Genomic DNA, 14,759 nt, shown 5'->3' with positions numbered 1-14,759 from the left:
TAAATATTTATTCTTACTTAATTTTATATTTATTTATTTATATATAATGATCTTAAACCCTCCTGTCTAGCACGTCATCGTGCGGCGGATGTTTGGAGAGACTGCGGATGAAGGTGCGGCTCCTGTCTCTACTCCCTCCCTTTCTTGGGGTGTTTCCGAGGCGTTCTCGATCGGGTATTCATTTCTCTTGAATTCTTTGACATCTAACCTTGACTTTTCACACCATGCTTCCTCCGGTCCGTGCCCTTTTTTCTCTGTTAGGCAGTGTCTTTGCTTCCAGTCAGCTCGCTTCTGCTGCTGGGAATTATTTGAGGTGTTCTCTGACGCAGGGGTTGTCGGGATAAGTTGTGTTGGATTAAGTTATTTCTCTTTGCTTTATCGCTTCTCAAAGCTTTAAGTCTCGTTTCTTTGACAGCTTTCCCCTTCCTCATATCTTCTTCTCACCCAGTTTCTGATGTCTTTTCAGTGCAATTTTTCATCTCTGAATTTGCTTTCTCAATTCTCATATCCTTCCTTCCTCTATTTATATCCCACTTTTCTTCTTCTCCACGAGGGGGTTCTTGGAAGTTGATCGTCAACAGGATTTATTTCGTGTCGAAAACCGGTAAACTGAAAAGAGTTCCTGTTCCACTCTTGAACTCGGTTCACATCTCGCTTCTGCATTAATCTCTTTCCAATCCGAACCTATTCTTCTTGATTTATGTATTATTACTATATGTCTAATCGAGAACGCGGTAAATGTGTCGTGTTTTTCATACTCTCTTTGAATAGCTTCGAACTCTTCTTTAATTCTCTGCATACTTGCAGGCAGACCTTCTCTTATACCAACCACACATGTTCATCCTAAAAAGCTGTCCTGGTGAAATTAAGCTAACGTCGGAGCGTTTCTTCTGCATCGATGAGTGCGTTTGAGTGTTTGTTAATATCGATTTTTATAGTATTCCTTGTTGTTATCTTTATCTGCACTTCTATTAATACTGTATTCTCTTGCAATATAAAACACTCCCTTCTTAATCTCTCAATCTCATCTGGCTCTAACATTACAAAATTTCTGTTAGTTTGGGGGCTCTCCTCTGGAGTGCTTTTGGGTCTGTTGAGTTATCTGTGGTTTCTTCCCCTTTTGTAATAATTGAATAATCCCACATTTATTTATATTGCTTGCCCCTTCTCAGCTTATCTCCATTCGTCTTAATTTCTTCTGAAAATGTTAATTTACAATAATTCTTTAAGTTCAGCTTTATTTATCTTTCCCCTTGAAATATTTGTATTGGATAGTTTCAATTAATTTTCCCATAATCCATGAGGCATCTTTGGTTGTGAAGGGGTCAGTATCGCCAGTGCTTCACTTGTCCAAGTGTTGTTAATTCTTCGCATCGCTCTCCATGTATCTCTTTCACTATTAAGGTTACTCAATATTGCTGCTAATATGTCTTTCGCTCCAATGTATTCTCTCCATGCTTTTAAGTGTTTCCTTCTTATGTATTTTCCTCTCCAGTCTAACACTAATTACTTCTCATGGGGGTAAATTCTGGTTATCATTTCTCACCTCTTTAGAGATCAATCCGATGTTTCTCCATAACGGACTGGTTCAATCTCGTTAATCAACATTTCTTTCTTTCTCTTCCTTCTCACGGAAGATAGTCTCCAAGTACTTCCGCAGGGCACCAGCGCAATCTGTTCTAAAATTGTATCTGGTATTCTCGGTGCGATTGTTTGTACTATCTCTGCGACTTTCTTCCCCCTCAGTGCATAGTCCGGCTTTTTCGCCATCCGGCTGAGTGCATCTGCCTCCGTGTTCTGCTCTCCCGGGAGATGTTCCGTCTGTATTGTAATATCCACGCTGTACAGTTTTTTCTCCAACGCTCTCAGTGTTGGGATGAGCGATGGCGCTCCCCTCTTTTTCTGTATTGTCAATCTCGTGGACATATTGTCTGTCCTCAGACGAATATGGTCTATCTTCTGTTGTTGCAGCCATGCTCCCTTTCTCTCTTGTGTCCTCAACACTGCTCTGGACTCCTTCTCGTTTATCGCAAACGCACTTTCCTGGAGGGTCCAACTTCCGTGGACATATATCTTCTCCTCTTTGTTCTCCCTCGGTATTGTTAATACTGCACCCCATCCCAGCTCTGAAGCGTCCGTCGTTAGTAACGCTGGTCTGTTCCTTCTCTTCAGACTCCTTGGTCTGTTTTCTTGTAGGATCTTTCTCCAGTGTGTTAATTCTCCCAGTATCATTGGGTTGACTATCACGATTCCCTTCTAGCCTCCGCAGGCTATTGCCTGCCTCAGCACGTGTTGCATGCGCTTCATCCACTAGCTCGCTAATTGGTGTTTCAACCTCACAAAATTCAGCCTCACGAGAAGCGCTGCTAGGTTTCTCGTTTTCTGTCTCCTCCTTTCCTTTGCAAATGCTATCCAGGTTCACGCATCCTCCAGGAGAAGCACTCTCTCCCTTTCTTGGAGCGTCACTTCTATCTTCTTTGAGTTCCACAACCATCCCAGAAACTCCACGCTCCTTGTGGGTTCCAAATTCAGCTTCTCTTCCGACAGTATCCAGCCCAGATTTCTCAGGAACTGGGCAATATCCTGTAAGATCGATCTCAAAACTTCCCTGTCTGGGTGCATGAGGAGAATGTCGTCCGGATATATAACTAGCTTCACTTTCCACTGTTCTCTGATATATGACTCCGCCCATCTCATTATCTTCGTGAAAACTCTGGGTGCATCTTTCGCTCCAAATGGCATCCCTACGTAAGCGTAGCATTGACTTTGAAAGCTGAAGCACAGATAGGGACTGAATTATTCGTCCACTTTGACATGCTGACATGCACTCGCTATGTCCAGAGTTGCTATCCAGTCGTTCTCCTCCATGAGTTCCACCACTGTCTCCTGGGAATCCATCTTAAAATGCTTTCCCTGCACTTCTTCGTTTAGCTTCCTGCAATCTAGTATCTTTCTCCACTTTCCGTTTTTCTTTATCACCATGAATGTCGGGTTGAACCACTTCACCTCCGACTCTGCAGTGGGCTTCACCACTCCGTCCCTCAATTCCTCCTCCAAGAGGGATAAATAATTGTTCATCATCTCCGTTGTTCCCCGAAATTCTTGTCTGTGTTTTCTCTCCTCGAGTGAAATTGGGGATTGAGGACTTTTCCATCGAGCTTTTATACCACGGCTCACTAGTTTGTCTCCCCCAATCTTCTTCCACTCGCTCAGTCTGTTCACCAGTCTCCCCGGAAGTGGCTCCTTCGGTGGTCCAAACGCTTGACTCCTCTTCACTTCTGGCATCCTGTGGCCAAACTGTGTCTGTGTATTCCCTTCTCCTTCGAAAATGTCTGCAATAACTGTCTTCGAGCTCGCATCCAGAGTTCTCCCAATTGGGGGCTCGATAATCTTCCCAGAAGCTCTCCAAACTCCCTTCTTTTTCTCCTTCCCAGATTAACGATTGTTCTTCTGTTTTGTCTTGCGGGGATCTACGGAGTCTTCTTCTGTGTTCTCTCTCCATGCATCCGTCTCGTGGTCTCTCAGGATCTCTTGATCTATCCTCCTCTCTCGATCGAATAGACTCAATGCCCTTTAGTTGTTCTCGCAAGCTCCCACGGGTTCCATTCTTGGTACTGTCTGTTGATTTAATAAGACTCCCCGTTGCATTGTCACTCCCTCGGAATTCGATAGCGTTTCGTTTATCTCTGTCTCGCGGCATTGCGTTGCTCTCTCTTCTCTCTCTGTCTCGCGGCAAAGCACGATCTCCTTCCTCCTCGCTTTTTCTAGGCCCATTGGCTCGATCCAGATGCTGTCCCTGTTGCTGGTCCTCCTTATATCCTCGAAGGAGCTGGGGGGAGGGGAACTGTGATCGGGGCAAGTCTCCCAGCTGATGCTGGGGCATGCTGTGGTTGGACTTGTGTTGACCTCCATCTTTCTTTGAAATTCGTGAAGCTCCCGTCGAAGCCGTGCTTTTGGAGTTGCCTGTAAGCGAAGCCTTGAGCGTTCCTGCCTGTGCTGTACCTCCTTGAGCGTCCGCTCCTGGCTGCGACAAGGCCGAAGGCTGTGGGAGAAGCGGGGGATGCTCCGTACCCTGAGCCATCCCCCTCTGAACGAAAAAAGCTGGTGCTTTCCACCAACCTCCTCAGGCTCTCTGGGAAGTCCTTGGACGTTCCAACTTCAAGGAAACACTTCACGTTTTCCCAGTTTGACTGGGGAATAACCTTCAATAGGTTAATGCGGCTAATACAGTCTGCAATCAGGGCATATGAGCAGAAGAGCCCACTCAGTCGCTCTTTCTCTTCTTCTTCTATATGTGCTTTCCTTCACTCACTTGCTGTGATGGCTGCACTCGCCTTGGCAGCTTCAAACCCCGATTCAAGGGCAGGTTGGAGCAGCTCAATGACTCGTATAGCTTCTGGTGAGTCCTTTCTTCCTTCAGCGGTGACCCCCGTCACCGCAAAGGCGTTTCAACTCGCATCAGTGTGTCTGGTGAAGAAACTCTTTTCCATCTCTGGGAAAAACGTGTTTAAGATATCATCGTTTATTCTAATCGATCTGGCCATGCAAAACTCCAAAAATCTCTTCAGTTCGCCTGCCTGTTTCCTGGGCGTCAGCCAATCGTCTGGGAAATTCCCAAAAAATCATCTGATCTTTCTTTATCATCCCGCTCTTCTGTCCCTTCGGAATCACTCTCGCTGTCCTTTTCGACTTTCAATTTATTTATTTGACTAAGTGTACGACGGCCCCTCAACGGCTGTCTCTGTCTTTTCTTTTCGATCATATCTGCAATATTTGTTTCGGACTCCGATTCGCTTGATCTCGACAGAGATCTTCTTCTTGGCCGTTCTCTCTTAACCTTTCTCGTTTGTATTATTCCCATTGCCCCGGTGCGACTTGGTCCTCCTCTGCTCCTTGACACTTCATCAATCCAATTTTCAACTCTCTTGAGCCTTTGAACAAGATCAACTGTTTTCTCCTCGCTGTAGCTGTCTGCCATACTAACAGGAATTTGCGTCATTTCAAATGCGGACAATGGTGTCAATTAGAAGAAAATTCGTTAGCGAAGTTTGATCTAAAACCACCCATAATTTATAATAACACTCATTATTGAGGAGCAAACCTGCTCCTTGCGTTTGTAGATTCGCTCCATTGCGAATTAAATCTCTATCTGAAACAACTCAATTTCAGTCTCAATTGATTTCAACCTTAATGAAATCGAATGAATTCTTGAAAAGAAAATGAAACATTGATGATTGCATATATGTGTGATTATTTTTGAAAACATATTTCTTCAATCAAAAATTTCGGTTCGAAAATTTCAACCGAATTTCAAAAAAAGAACACTGAAAAATGAAAGGACCAATAAAAGATATTAGCCTCTTTATTAGTGTTTTAAAGAATTGGTATAAAACCAGTTGTGATGAATTTAGCATTTGAACACAAAATCTCTTCCCAAATACAAACAATATTTAAAAAATAAGGACCTTGAAAAAAGTTATGATTTCAAAAATAATCACCCATATGAAAGGAAATAAGCAATCAAACAAAAATTATTTAAATCAATTGTGAAAATTTCATCAAAAAGAGGATTGTGGTGCTTGAGGTGGCTGGAGCGTATGCGCCGCAGATGCAGCTGTCGCTGCAGCTGCTGTTGTCTCCGCGGGCGCTGCAGACGCTGCATGGATATGTTGTGGTGGGGCTGGAGGTGCTGTATAGAGGTGTTGTTCGTGTGTGCCTAAGATGTGGCGCTTTCGGTGATGCTTTCGGTTCCGCTGGTCGCCCCGCTTCCGTCTCTTCCATTTTCTGTTAGCACGAATTCGTTTATCAAGCGGATCTTTGCAGCGCCAGAATTGAATGCTTTCCCGTCGATCTACGATCTGTTTGACCCTTCACTGCAAATATGGCGATCGTAACAGTCGAGGCGTGTGGAGGTGAAACTGGACGAGAAAGTGACGGGGCGAGGTGTTGCAGTGTGAAGTGGAGGAGATTGTGGAGAAGGGGCTGTCGGCAGCGGGGCTGAGGATGGAGAATGTGGTTCTGTTGCCTGAGGAGATTGTGCTGGCGGTGCTGGAGGAGCGGGAAGAAGCAGAGGAAGGTGATGTGAATGAGGAGAAAGGCGTGTATCCGACAGCGCACAGAGAGTTTGTGGAGAGAATCAAAGAGAACCAAAGGAAGCTGGAAGAAGCGATGGTGCAGATGGTTGTGGAGGCACTAGGGCTGAGTCGGCTGAGGTTTGTAAAGGCTGATGCTGAGGCGGATACAGACAAACAGCATTAAGTGGAACCTGAAGTGTGCAATTCTTCTCCATCCAATGGCATTCAACAGGAGATTTCAGGAGCAGAGGAGAGTGAGGCTGCGGTAAAAGCAGCAGATGTGTCATTTGAATGTAACTTCAGATTGATGTACAGATGGAGTGGGAAAAGATGAGGACCAGGTGTAAATGTCTGCGAATGGTTTGGAGATGAATGAGGAGTCAGTGGGAAAAGGTAGCACGATTGATTTGGAGAAGGAAGAGGAAAAGGAAGAGGAAGAGGAAAAGGAAGAAGGGCAGATTCTGGATGTGGAATCGCTTCTGATTGCTCCTGGGCATCTGGAGTGTTTGAAGCTGGTTAACGAGAGTGTGTGTGGGAGCTGGCGGGACTATCTGGTGACGATGACTGTGACGGGGGAGCTGGTGGAGCTGTGTGCCGAGCGGGAGCGGATTGTGGGGAAGCCAGTTGTGGAAGGGATGACACAGCCGGACGGGACAATGAGCATCACGTTTATTGGGGAGAGGCTGTTTGGGAGGAGAGAGAAGAGAAGAGAAGTGGGTGTGGGCGTGGGTGGGTGTTTGGCATCGGATGGAGTGTCGTTGCAATTGAGCTCGGACAGGCAGAGTGAGATTGTGGATGAGTTTGTTGCGATTGGGGCGGTTGTGCCTCAGGAAAGTATGCTGTCGATGGCTCTGTGGGATGCAACGTATGCGATTGGGCAAGTGTGCCACGGGAAAGGGATGATTGGGGTGTTTCGTGTTTCGTATTGTGCGTTTGAAGACGAGTGGGAGTCGTGGGCAGTGTAGTTGGTGTTCCTGTGAATGTTATATTTTTAGCTTCAAGGCATCAAAATAGAGTCTGGAAACAACCTCCTTCCGCGCTTATCTGGTACTGCTGCTTTACATGTGCACGCTCCCTCCTCTGATTGTGCGCGTTCAATTTCTGCTCGGCCTCTGACTTCTTCGAGTTCTGTCTGCAACTTTGTGTCTGTTGCTGAAGTTCCAAGACTTCTGTCTGCTCCTTTATCAAATCCAATAAACACACCAGATGGATGATGATTGAAGCAATCCTCTCAAGTTTGATTGTCCTTTCAAAGGCATGAGCTGGAGCAGAATCTGTTGGCCTTCATTTCCCCTGTTCCAACAGCATGATGAAAAAACGACTGTGCTTCGCTGAAAACATATTTCAAAAAACGCAGGCACGTCTTATTGACTGCCAAAGCAGAAGATAGCTGCGTAACAATACTTGAACCATATTCCAATCACATTGCTTTGTATTCATTTCTTGGTCTTTTTTCGTTATTAGTATTCCGCTTTCCGCGTGGCCAATCACTTTCCTTGCACAAACATATCACAAATTGCTTCACCTACCTATGTTCCAATGTGTTATTTAATATTATGCAAACCAAAATTTCATAGAATTCTTTCCTCTTTTGTCTTCATTCAATAAAATAACAGTTAAATGCTTTTTAATCATATATTCAAATGAAAATTAAGTTCTATTGCAATCCATGTTCATGAAAATCTGCTCTCCAAAATAAAATTTCATAACATCCCCATTCTCAATGTTTTGCTCTCTAAAGCGGAGATTGGCCATTTCAGCAATAACTCATATTCCTGCACTTTCGAAAGGATACAGACGGAAATATCTTCACAATCAATAGAACAATAAAAATTGCGTACAGAGCATCTTTTTGTGTTATTGATAAAATTGTTGTATTCCCCTTGGTCGTCCAATTATCTAAAGTCATCAAACAGAACTAGAAAATCATTGTATCTCCACCATTTCCAGCTATCATAACAGGAAAAAATATTTCTTATTCCGAAATACAGATTCATTCACTGTTCTTATGTTTTTAGCAATCTTCAACACAATACGAAAAAGTTTTTGATCATTGAATCCATAACAACAAATCAAATAAGATAAAGTTTGTATTCTTTTCAATTCTTTGTCAAAAACACTAAAAACATTGAATGGTATAAGATCTTATATTTTCATGGCTGTTTCAAATTTTTTGCAATATGCTTTTCATTTCTTTCTGTGTTTCCTGTTTTTCATTTGAATGGCTGAATTCTTGGCTATCTGATTGAAATACGTTTTCATCAATGCAGGCAAAGAATGCAACTGAAAGATTCACTGGTTTGCATTTAATGTTGCATGCGAATTTTTTGATGATCGTTTTTTTTTTTTCTTTGAAGAATTGTTTTCTAAGCTTGAACATTCCACTGAAAGTGAGCAGAAACATGAAATTGAAGAATTACATGGACTAATGGAGGAGATGGACAGAGAAGAATTCGAATCTGCCTTCACCGAAGAACTATTCAATAGCATAGACAAAATGATTGAAGAAAAGAAAATGCCTTTGGAAAATGCCGTTTTGCTTCTAAATCACTTGGGGTATAACAGGACATTGAAATTTCCGTGGAATTATGGCTTTGATGATTCTTCATTGAGTGAAAGATTTGAGAAGATGATTATTGAAGAAGAAATGAAGGAAGAAGGAATGAATGAAAAGCTTCTTTTTGATCTTTGTAAATGCTATCAAGCGCTAAGTTTCAACCTTTCAGCGAAATTGCTTCCAATTTGTGCATCATGTCTTTTGAAAGTGGCCTTTAATAAGGAGAAAAACGAGGAAACACGAAAAGAAGTGGAGATTGCTTTTCTGGCTTTGAGCAACATTCATGAATTTATTGTTTGAGCACTTTCTGCTACTTATATATATTATTTATTATTTCTTTCTCTCTTTTTTTAAAGGAAATAGAGCAAAAACTATATTTGAATGAAATCAAAGAGATCATCGAATATCATAAGGAGCATCACAACCTCACTCAACTTACCTATCAGTCTGCTTGGGATTTTTTAATTAAAAGATTTATCAAAGATAGAAATTTGGAAGAAGTGATTGCGAACAAGCTGCATTTTGCAAGAGAGGCTGCGAGAGAAATAGAAGAGCTCGCAAAAACTGTGGATTGGAAAAGAAAAGAAGGAAATAAACGAGAGAGAGAAAGGGAAGAAGAATATATTTTATTGAGATGGATTCGAACATTGAGACCTTATTTTTGCATATGCAAATTGTGGAACGATGAATCAGTTGAACTTGTAAGCAGCGTTGTGAACATATTCAGAGCTGTTAACGACAACTCCAGTGAAATTTGCGATCAGTGCATTTGTGTATTTGTAGCAGCAACAGAAAATGAAGCTGTGAAAAGTGAAGAATTGTTGAAAGGCGGAGCAGTTGAAGCTGTTTTGGAGGCGTTCGTCCAATTTGAAGTGAAAAGTCGATCGGCTAAAGATTATTTGCTGTATTTCAAACGTATTTGTGAAAGATTGAAAGAAAAGACAGATGACGAAGCCAATGAAGCGAAAAGATTTGAGTTGAAGAGAAAAATATTTGAAAAGATGGAAGAAGAAGGATATGAAGATTTCATCATAGGATTGAATCATTATATTGAATATGGGACATGCTATTATGTATTGGTTCAAAATGTCGAAAATTACTTTGTTTACTTCTGAATAATATGCTTATTTATTTATTTATTTATTTATTTATTTATTTATTGTTTGCTTGCTTTCTTACTTGCTTGCTTGCTAACTAACTTTCTTGTATGCTTTCATTTCACAAAATTTAGAAAAAAAAAAAACATTTGCTCCTGTTTTCCTGCTTTCATTTTATGATAAGCCAACGTTATTACACAAAAAATTTATGAATAATTAATGTTTAAAGAAAAAGATTCAAAAATGATGGGTGGAACAATATTTGGAAAAAGAAAAACTAGGAATTCTGAATTTTGGTATGACTCCTTACAAATAGAACACTTTTCCAATACTGCCATTTATTTTCAGTTTTCTCTGTTCCTTTAGTTTGAAGGATGAGAATTTCGATTTTTATTTCTAAAAGTTAATAATTACAGTCTGAATCTCATTCTTCCCCGACTTCTTTCTTCTGAAGTTCTTTTGTGTTTTAATGCTTTGTTTTATTAAGATGATGTTACAAAGGAATAAAGATCGATCTATAAGAGGAAAGAACAAATGAACATACACTTTACTCAACAATCAAAGTGACAATTGAAATTTGTGTGATTGTTGAATTCAATGGAATGACACATATCTGTCAAAAATGTCTATTTTGTTGTCTTTTAATATTTCATAAAGGAAAAACAGCCTTCTCGAAAATTGCTCAAAAACTCTCAAATGTTTATCGAATTGGGATGTGATGAAATAAAAAAAAAATAGAAAATCATAGAAAATAAAGAAAAAATAAAAAAATTAGAGTAACAAAGCGCAAAACATTGATATTCCTCAAACATTCACAAAGTAGTCAGAAATATTCAACGATAAATAAGCGCTGTTTTGTCTGCAACAATGATCGAATGCTTCGTAACAGCTTGTGAAGCTGTGCGTGAGTCGATCTCGTTTATCTTTTCAGTTGTCTTCCTTACTGCCGTCTTCACTTTTTTCCACTTTTGTGTCGTTATCGGCCTTGTCTTTCGATTTTGCTGAAATCAGCAAAAGGATTACTGTGCAATTTTCTGTTATTTTATCATTCGAATCTCGGCAATTTATTTCCTGTGAAATCATTTCACTCACACCACATTTTTCAAATATATCGACGCTTGAATTTTTGCTGCGTGCAAGCATTTTCAAAGCATGAGTGCACATTTCCGATATTTCTTGTTCATTATCTCGTGCTGTTCTGAATAGTTCAACAACGAAACGCACCACTTCGTTAAAATCGTCATCCCATTTGTCGCACATTATGAAAAAATTCCCAAGAACATCCAACCATCGAATTATCATTTGTGTTGCTTTCGGTTCTGATCGTATTTTCTCTCTTCCCTCGTCTTCTCTCTTCCAGTCAACGCATTTTATCAGTTCTTTCAGTTCTCTTTTCACCACCGTCAAAAAAATCATGCTTGCCACAACTACAATTTGCGAGTTTGAATTTCTGTGCCAGTTGTTTATCATAAATCGCCATGCCGATTGAAATGCTAATTGAGTCAGATTGCGATGATCGTTGTGATGGTATATGATATCTATCATCTCTTCAAGAGGTTGTGAACCTTTCACCAACTGTCCAGAAAAAAATAATCAATAAATAAAAAATTAATATTAAATATATGGACAAACTGTTCCCCTGCTGCCTTCACTCAGAGCTAGTAATGCCATTTCAACTTCTTTTTGTATATTTATGCTTCTCTCCTCATTTGAAGCAACTTTAAGAAGACAAGATGTGATTGAAGGAGCCATTTTTTCGTTAATATTGTCATCAGAAAGCAAATAATAGCATTCACAAAGGTCAATAAGAAGCCTTTCGCTTTTCCCCTCCTTTTTGCTCATTTCTTCGAAAATCATCAGCTCAAATCTTTTGCATAAGGTAGATTTACCAAAATTACAAATCACTATGTTTTTCATTGCTTTCCAATATCCAATGCATTTCATCAACAGGCAGCAATTATAAGATCCTAATTTATTGTCCGCAATCATTCTGTTAATTTCTTCAAACACCCCAACAGTTAAAGCACCTTCAAGTTCATTTTTATCCATTGCTTTCATTACCAATTCTAGTTCTTTGATTATTACCTTCTGATCTGTATTATTGAAGTTGCGTAAGCCCGAAATCAATTCTTCAAATCATATAGTTACATCGATCATTGTTCTTAATAAGAAAAAGAAAAAATGTCACAAACCGAAAAACCTTTCGACGCGAAGCTTCCCAGATGATTCATTAATAAATTCACTTACAGATGGTCCCATTCTGACAAGTAAAAATGCAATCAATATGTTTTTCGCGTTCACAGCAACAAATTACAAAAGAAAAATTATCGATTAAAATACTTGTCAAAATAATTGAAGTAACATCACACAAACTTCTATGATATTTATATATGCTAAATAAATAAACCACAAAAAAACAAAGGAACACGGCTTCACAAAAAGCCAGAAAAGCAATTCTCCAAAAACTTTTTTTTTTATGAACCTTAATACTGATATAAGCGACCATACTTAAATTATTATTTTGTCTTTTTTGGCATTTGGATCACAATTTTATATTATTATAGTTGTAATTTTTTCAGCAGTAAAACAAAGTGTTTAACAAAATGGAAAAAAAAAAACATCAAGTTTCCTTTAATACAGTTTTAATTGTTGTTCAAAAAAAATTCAATTTTCCAGGGTTTTAATAAAAAAACAATTATTATCTGGAAAATGTTTGTTTGCTAATGCAAACTTCCTTCAAAGAAAAAATGAATTCAATTCGACAAATAATATCTATTTTGATCCTTTCTGAATTAAAATTGCAAATATTCCATGAATAAGAGTTCATTTCTTGAACCATCTTGCAATTTAATATAAATAAAATGTTCAAGGTTTATATATTTTATATATTTATTGTTTTTTTTAAAAACAAAAATTCTGATTTTTTTATAAAAATTTGAATTGATCAAAATTTTTCAACGTTAAGAATGAATACAAACATTTAATGAAAGCAGAGCCAGCCCGCACTTTTATATTTTAGCTTACTATTTATTTTCAAAATTGGTATTTTCCTTTTTTTTATAAAAAATGTCTGTCCATTTGTTTTTTTGAATTTTTCCAATCATATTTATTTTTTTGATAATCTGTAATAGAATGGTCGAGAACATAATAAGATCTGTTAATAAAGACACGTTCGCTTTTGAGTGAAGCTCATTGCTTGAGTGAGTTGATGATGCAAGCTATTCAGGAGATGCAAGCGCAAAAAGAGCAACAAATTCTGTCTTTTCATTACAATTTACTTCTGCTAGAGATGGTTCTTCTGCAAATCTGGTTCACAATTCAACAGATTCAGCAGCAGTTAGCAGCGAATGTGAGTGCACTGAATGCGCTTTTGCTGGCAGACCAGAACAATGGAGTGATTGCGCAGTCGGAGGTGAAGGGTTCGGGGGATCTTGTGCCGTTGGTCAGCCACGACGGATCTATCCCTCATGTGAGCATGAAATCATATGGAGGAAACAGGGTGACAGAGAAGCACAGAAGCAGAAGTGAGCACGTGATTAAACATAGACATCGTGTGAGTGAAAACAGAGAGGAAAAGGAAGATGATGATGAGTCGGATTCTTCCACATATGACGGCAGACATGTTAAAAGGGGAAGAAAAGGGGGCAAGAAGAAGAGGGGAAGGAACGACGAACGGAAAAGAAAGCATTTGAAACGGCCGCCTTCGCTTGATCTGGAGATAATACAAGGAGGTGATGAGAGTGAGGAAGGAAGGCAGAGAAGAGGGAAAAAGGGACAGCAAGGGTACAAAGTGAAAGTGAGATATGGCTAAGTGAAAGGGATGGACGAATCAGAAGAAGAAGAAGGGTCGAAAGAGCGCTGCAAGGAAAACGAAAGAGGAGAAGGCGACAGAGAAAAGAAAGAATAAAAGAGAAAAAACGGAATTCAATCTTCTTCTTTCACAAGCGTCTGAGAGATCGCTATCACGGAGCACGAGAAGAAGAAGAAGAAGAAGAAGAAGAAGAAGAAGAAGAAGAAGAAGAAGAAGAAGAAGAAGAAGAAGAAGAAGAAGAAGAGGAGGAGGAGGAGGAGGAGGCGATGATCGGTTGTATCAGTCAGACAAAGCCGAAGGCGAAGCGAATGTCGACAGCCACCAGACAGCCCGTGCCTTAGCGCTGGATGTGCCGCCGACGCCTCCTTCACCCTCAGTCGCTGGCGCAGCGCATGTGGATGTGGCAGTGCTGAATGTGCATGTGCGCACAGAGAGGGAGTGGAATGAGCGGCAGTCGAACGTGATGCACGCTGTGGCAGAGCTGCAGACGAAGGCGAGAAAGTTTCCCTCGTTCATCAGCGTCCGCGCGGTGCTGCAGCTGACAGTGGAGATTGTGTGTGGGTGTGTGTGTGGCCTATTTGATAACGTGCATGATGATATTCTGCTTTTTATTATTCATGTAAATTGGACAGTAAAGAAATCAGCTCATCTTGTCATCGATCCGCCACGTGCAGATCATGCAGCTCAATTACTACGCAATGCAGCTTGTCTTTCCCAACAGCCCAGCCCTAATCACAAATGTTGTTGATTCCAAGGGAGCATCTCCAGTTAGCAGAGACCTGTGCCACCTGATTAACAGCAAGGAGAAGCTGCAGAAGCTGCTGGCGTGGGCAGTGATGGACTACCTCAACACTGACGACCACCTCAGATACAGCTCAGTCTGCATCCGCAGCAAAGTCCGAAGCGAAGAGGCGGAAAAGGGGGTGGTGGTGAAGGAGATTGCACAAGATGCTACAATTGCAGGGCTGAAGACGACTGTGCTGGAAGGATCGCTTCCATCTATGGATGTACTGATGGTTTTGAAAACACCTTTGTTTGCTGAAGAACCGCACGAAATATGAAGAGAGACCAGACAGAAATGTGCTGATGATGCACCGGTTTGCTGGCCTTGATGGTTTGATCCATATTTTTCTCTGTGACTGCCTGTATCTCTCTTTAATATCAGCATTGCCTATGTCATTTCGAGCAATGCGCAGTTCTTGCAGTTGTTCAGCATCGCC

At 40.5% G+C, this 14,759-nt stretch overlaps 8 protein-coding genes across 8 annotated transcripts; 4 read left to right on the top strand and 4 right to left on the bottom strand.

The window, feature by feature from the left end:
- Nucleotides 1-1,597: 1,597 nt before the first annotated feature.
- MONOS_13135 (uncharacterized protein) lies at nt 1,598-2,824 on the bottom strand (the record flags this gene model as incomplete). The annotated part of the gene is made up of 1 exon (XM_067865816.1): nt 1,598-2,824. The coding sequence occupies one exon, from the start codon at nt 2,822-2,824 to the stop codon at nt 1,598-1,600; it is 1,227 nt and encodes a 408-aa protein (XP_067723520.1).
- A 75-nt stretch (nt 2,825-2,899) lies between these two features.
- On the bottom strand, nt 2,900-4,081 carry MONOS_13136 (uncharacterized protein; the record flags this gene model as incomplete). Its single annotated transcript, XM_067865817.1, has 1 exon — nt 2,900-4,081. The coding sequence occupies one exon, from the start codon at nt 4,079-4,081 to the stop codon at nt 2,900-2,902; it is 1,182 nt and encodes a 393-aa protein (XP_067723519.1).
- Nucleotides 4,082-4,591: 510 nt separating this feature from the next.
- On the bottom strand, nt 4,592-4,978 carry MONOS_13137 (uncharacterized protein; the record flags this gene model as incomplete). The annotated part of the gene is made up of 1 exon (XM_067865818.1): nt 4,592-4,978. One exon carries the CDS (start codon nt 4,976-4,978, stop codon nt 4,592-4,594), a length of 387 nt encoding a protein of 128 aa, XP_067723518.1.
- A 630-nt stretch (nt 4,979-5,608) lies between these two features.
- MONOS_13138 (uncharacterized protein) lies at nt 5,609-6,258 on the top strand (the record flags this gene model as incomplete). The annotated part of the gene is made up of 2 exons (XM_067865819.1): nt 5,609-5,786; nt 5,960-6,258. The coding sequence occupies 2 exons, from the start codon at nt 5,609-5,611 to the stop codon at nt 6,256-6,258; spliced, it is 477 nt and encodes a 158-aa protein (XP_067723517.1).
- Nucleotides 6,259-6,421: 163 nt separating this feature from the next.
- On the top strand, nt 6,422-7,039 carry MONOS_13139 (uncharacterized protein; the record flags this gene model as incomplete). The annotated part of the gene is made up of 1 exon (XM_067865820.1): nt 6,422-7,039. One exon carries the CDS (start codon nt 6,422-6,424, stop codon nt 7,037-7,039), a length of 618 nt encoding a protein of 205 aa, XP_067723516.1.
- Nucleotides 7,040-8,338: 1,299 nt separating this feature from the next.
- Nucleotides 8,339-9,893, top strand: MONOS_13140 (uncharacterized protein; the record flags this gene model as incomplete). Its single annotated transcript, XM_067865822.1, has 3 exons — nt 8,339-8,372; nt 8,432-8,925; nt 8,988-9,893. 3 exons carry the CDS (start codon nt 8,339-8,341, stop codon nt 9,744-9,746), a joined length of 1,287 nt encoding a protein of 428 aa, XP_067723515.1. The 3' UTR covers nt 9,747-9,893.
- A 762-nt stretch (nt 9,894-10,655) lies between these two features.
- MONOS_17929 (uncharacterized protein) lies at nt 10,656-11,987 on the bottom strand (the record flags this gene model as incomplete). The annotated part of the gene is made up of 4 exons (XM_067870898.1): nt 10,656-11,303; nt 11,361-11,595; nt 11,737-11,857; nt 11,921-11,987. 4 exons carry the CDS (start codon nt 11,985-11,987, stop codon nt 10,656-10,658), a joined length of 1,071 nt encoding a protein of 356 aa, XP_067723514.1.
- Nucleotides 11,988-13,017: 1,030 nt separating this feature from the next.
- Nucleotides 13,018-13,880, top strand: MONOS_17928 (uncharacterized protein; the record flags this gene model as incomplete). The annotated part of the gene is made up of 2 exons (XM_067870897.1): nt 13,018-13,524; nt 13,674-13,880. 2 exons carry the CDS (start codon nt 13,018-13,020, stop codon nt 13,878-13,880), a joined length of 714 nt encoding a protein of 237 aa, XP_067723513.1.
- Nucleotides 13,881-14,759: the final 879 nt, after the last annotated feature.

The sequence above is a fragment of the Monocercomonoides exilis genome (genome assembly GCF_001643675.1).
Source record: "Monocercomonoides exilis strain PA203 chromosome Unknown scaffold37-1059404, whole genome shotgun sequence".
Taxonomy (NCBI): domain Eukaryota; phylum Preaxostyla; order Oxymonadida; family Polymastigidae; genus Monocercomonoides; species Monocercomonoides exilis.
The sequence above is the reverse complement of the archived record's forward strand: the minus strand, read 5'-3'. Positions and strand labels throughout refer to the sequence as shown.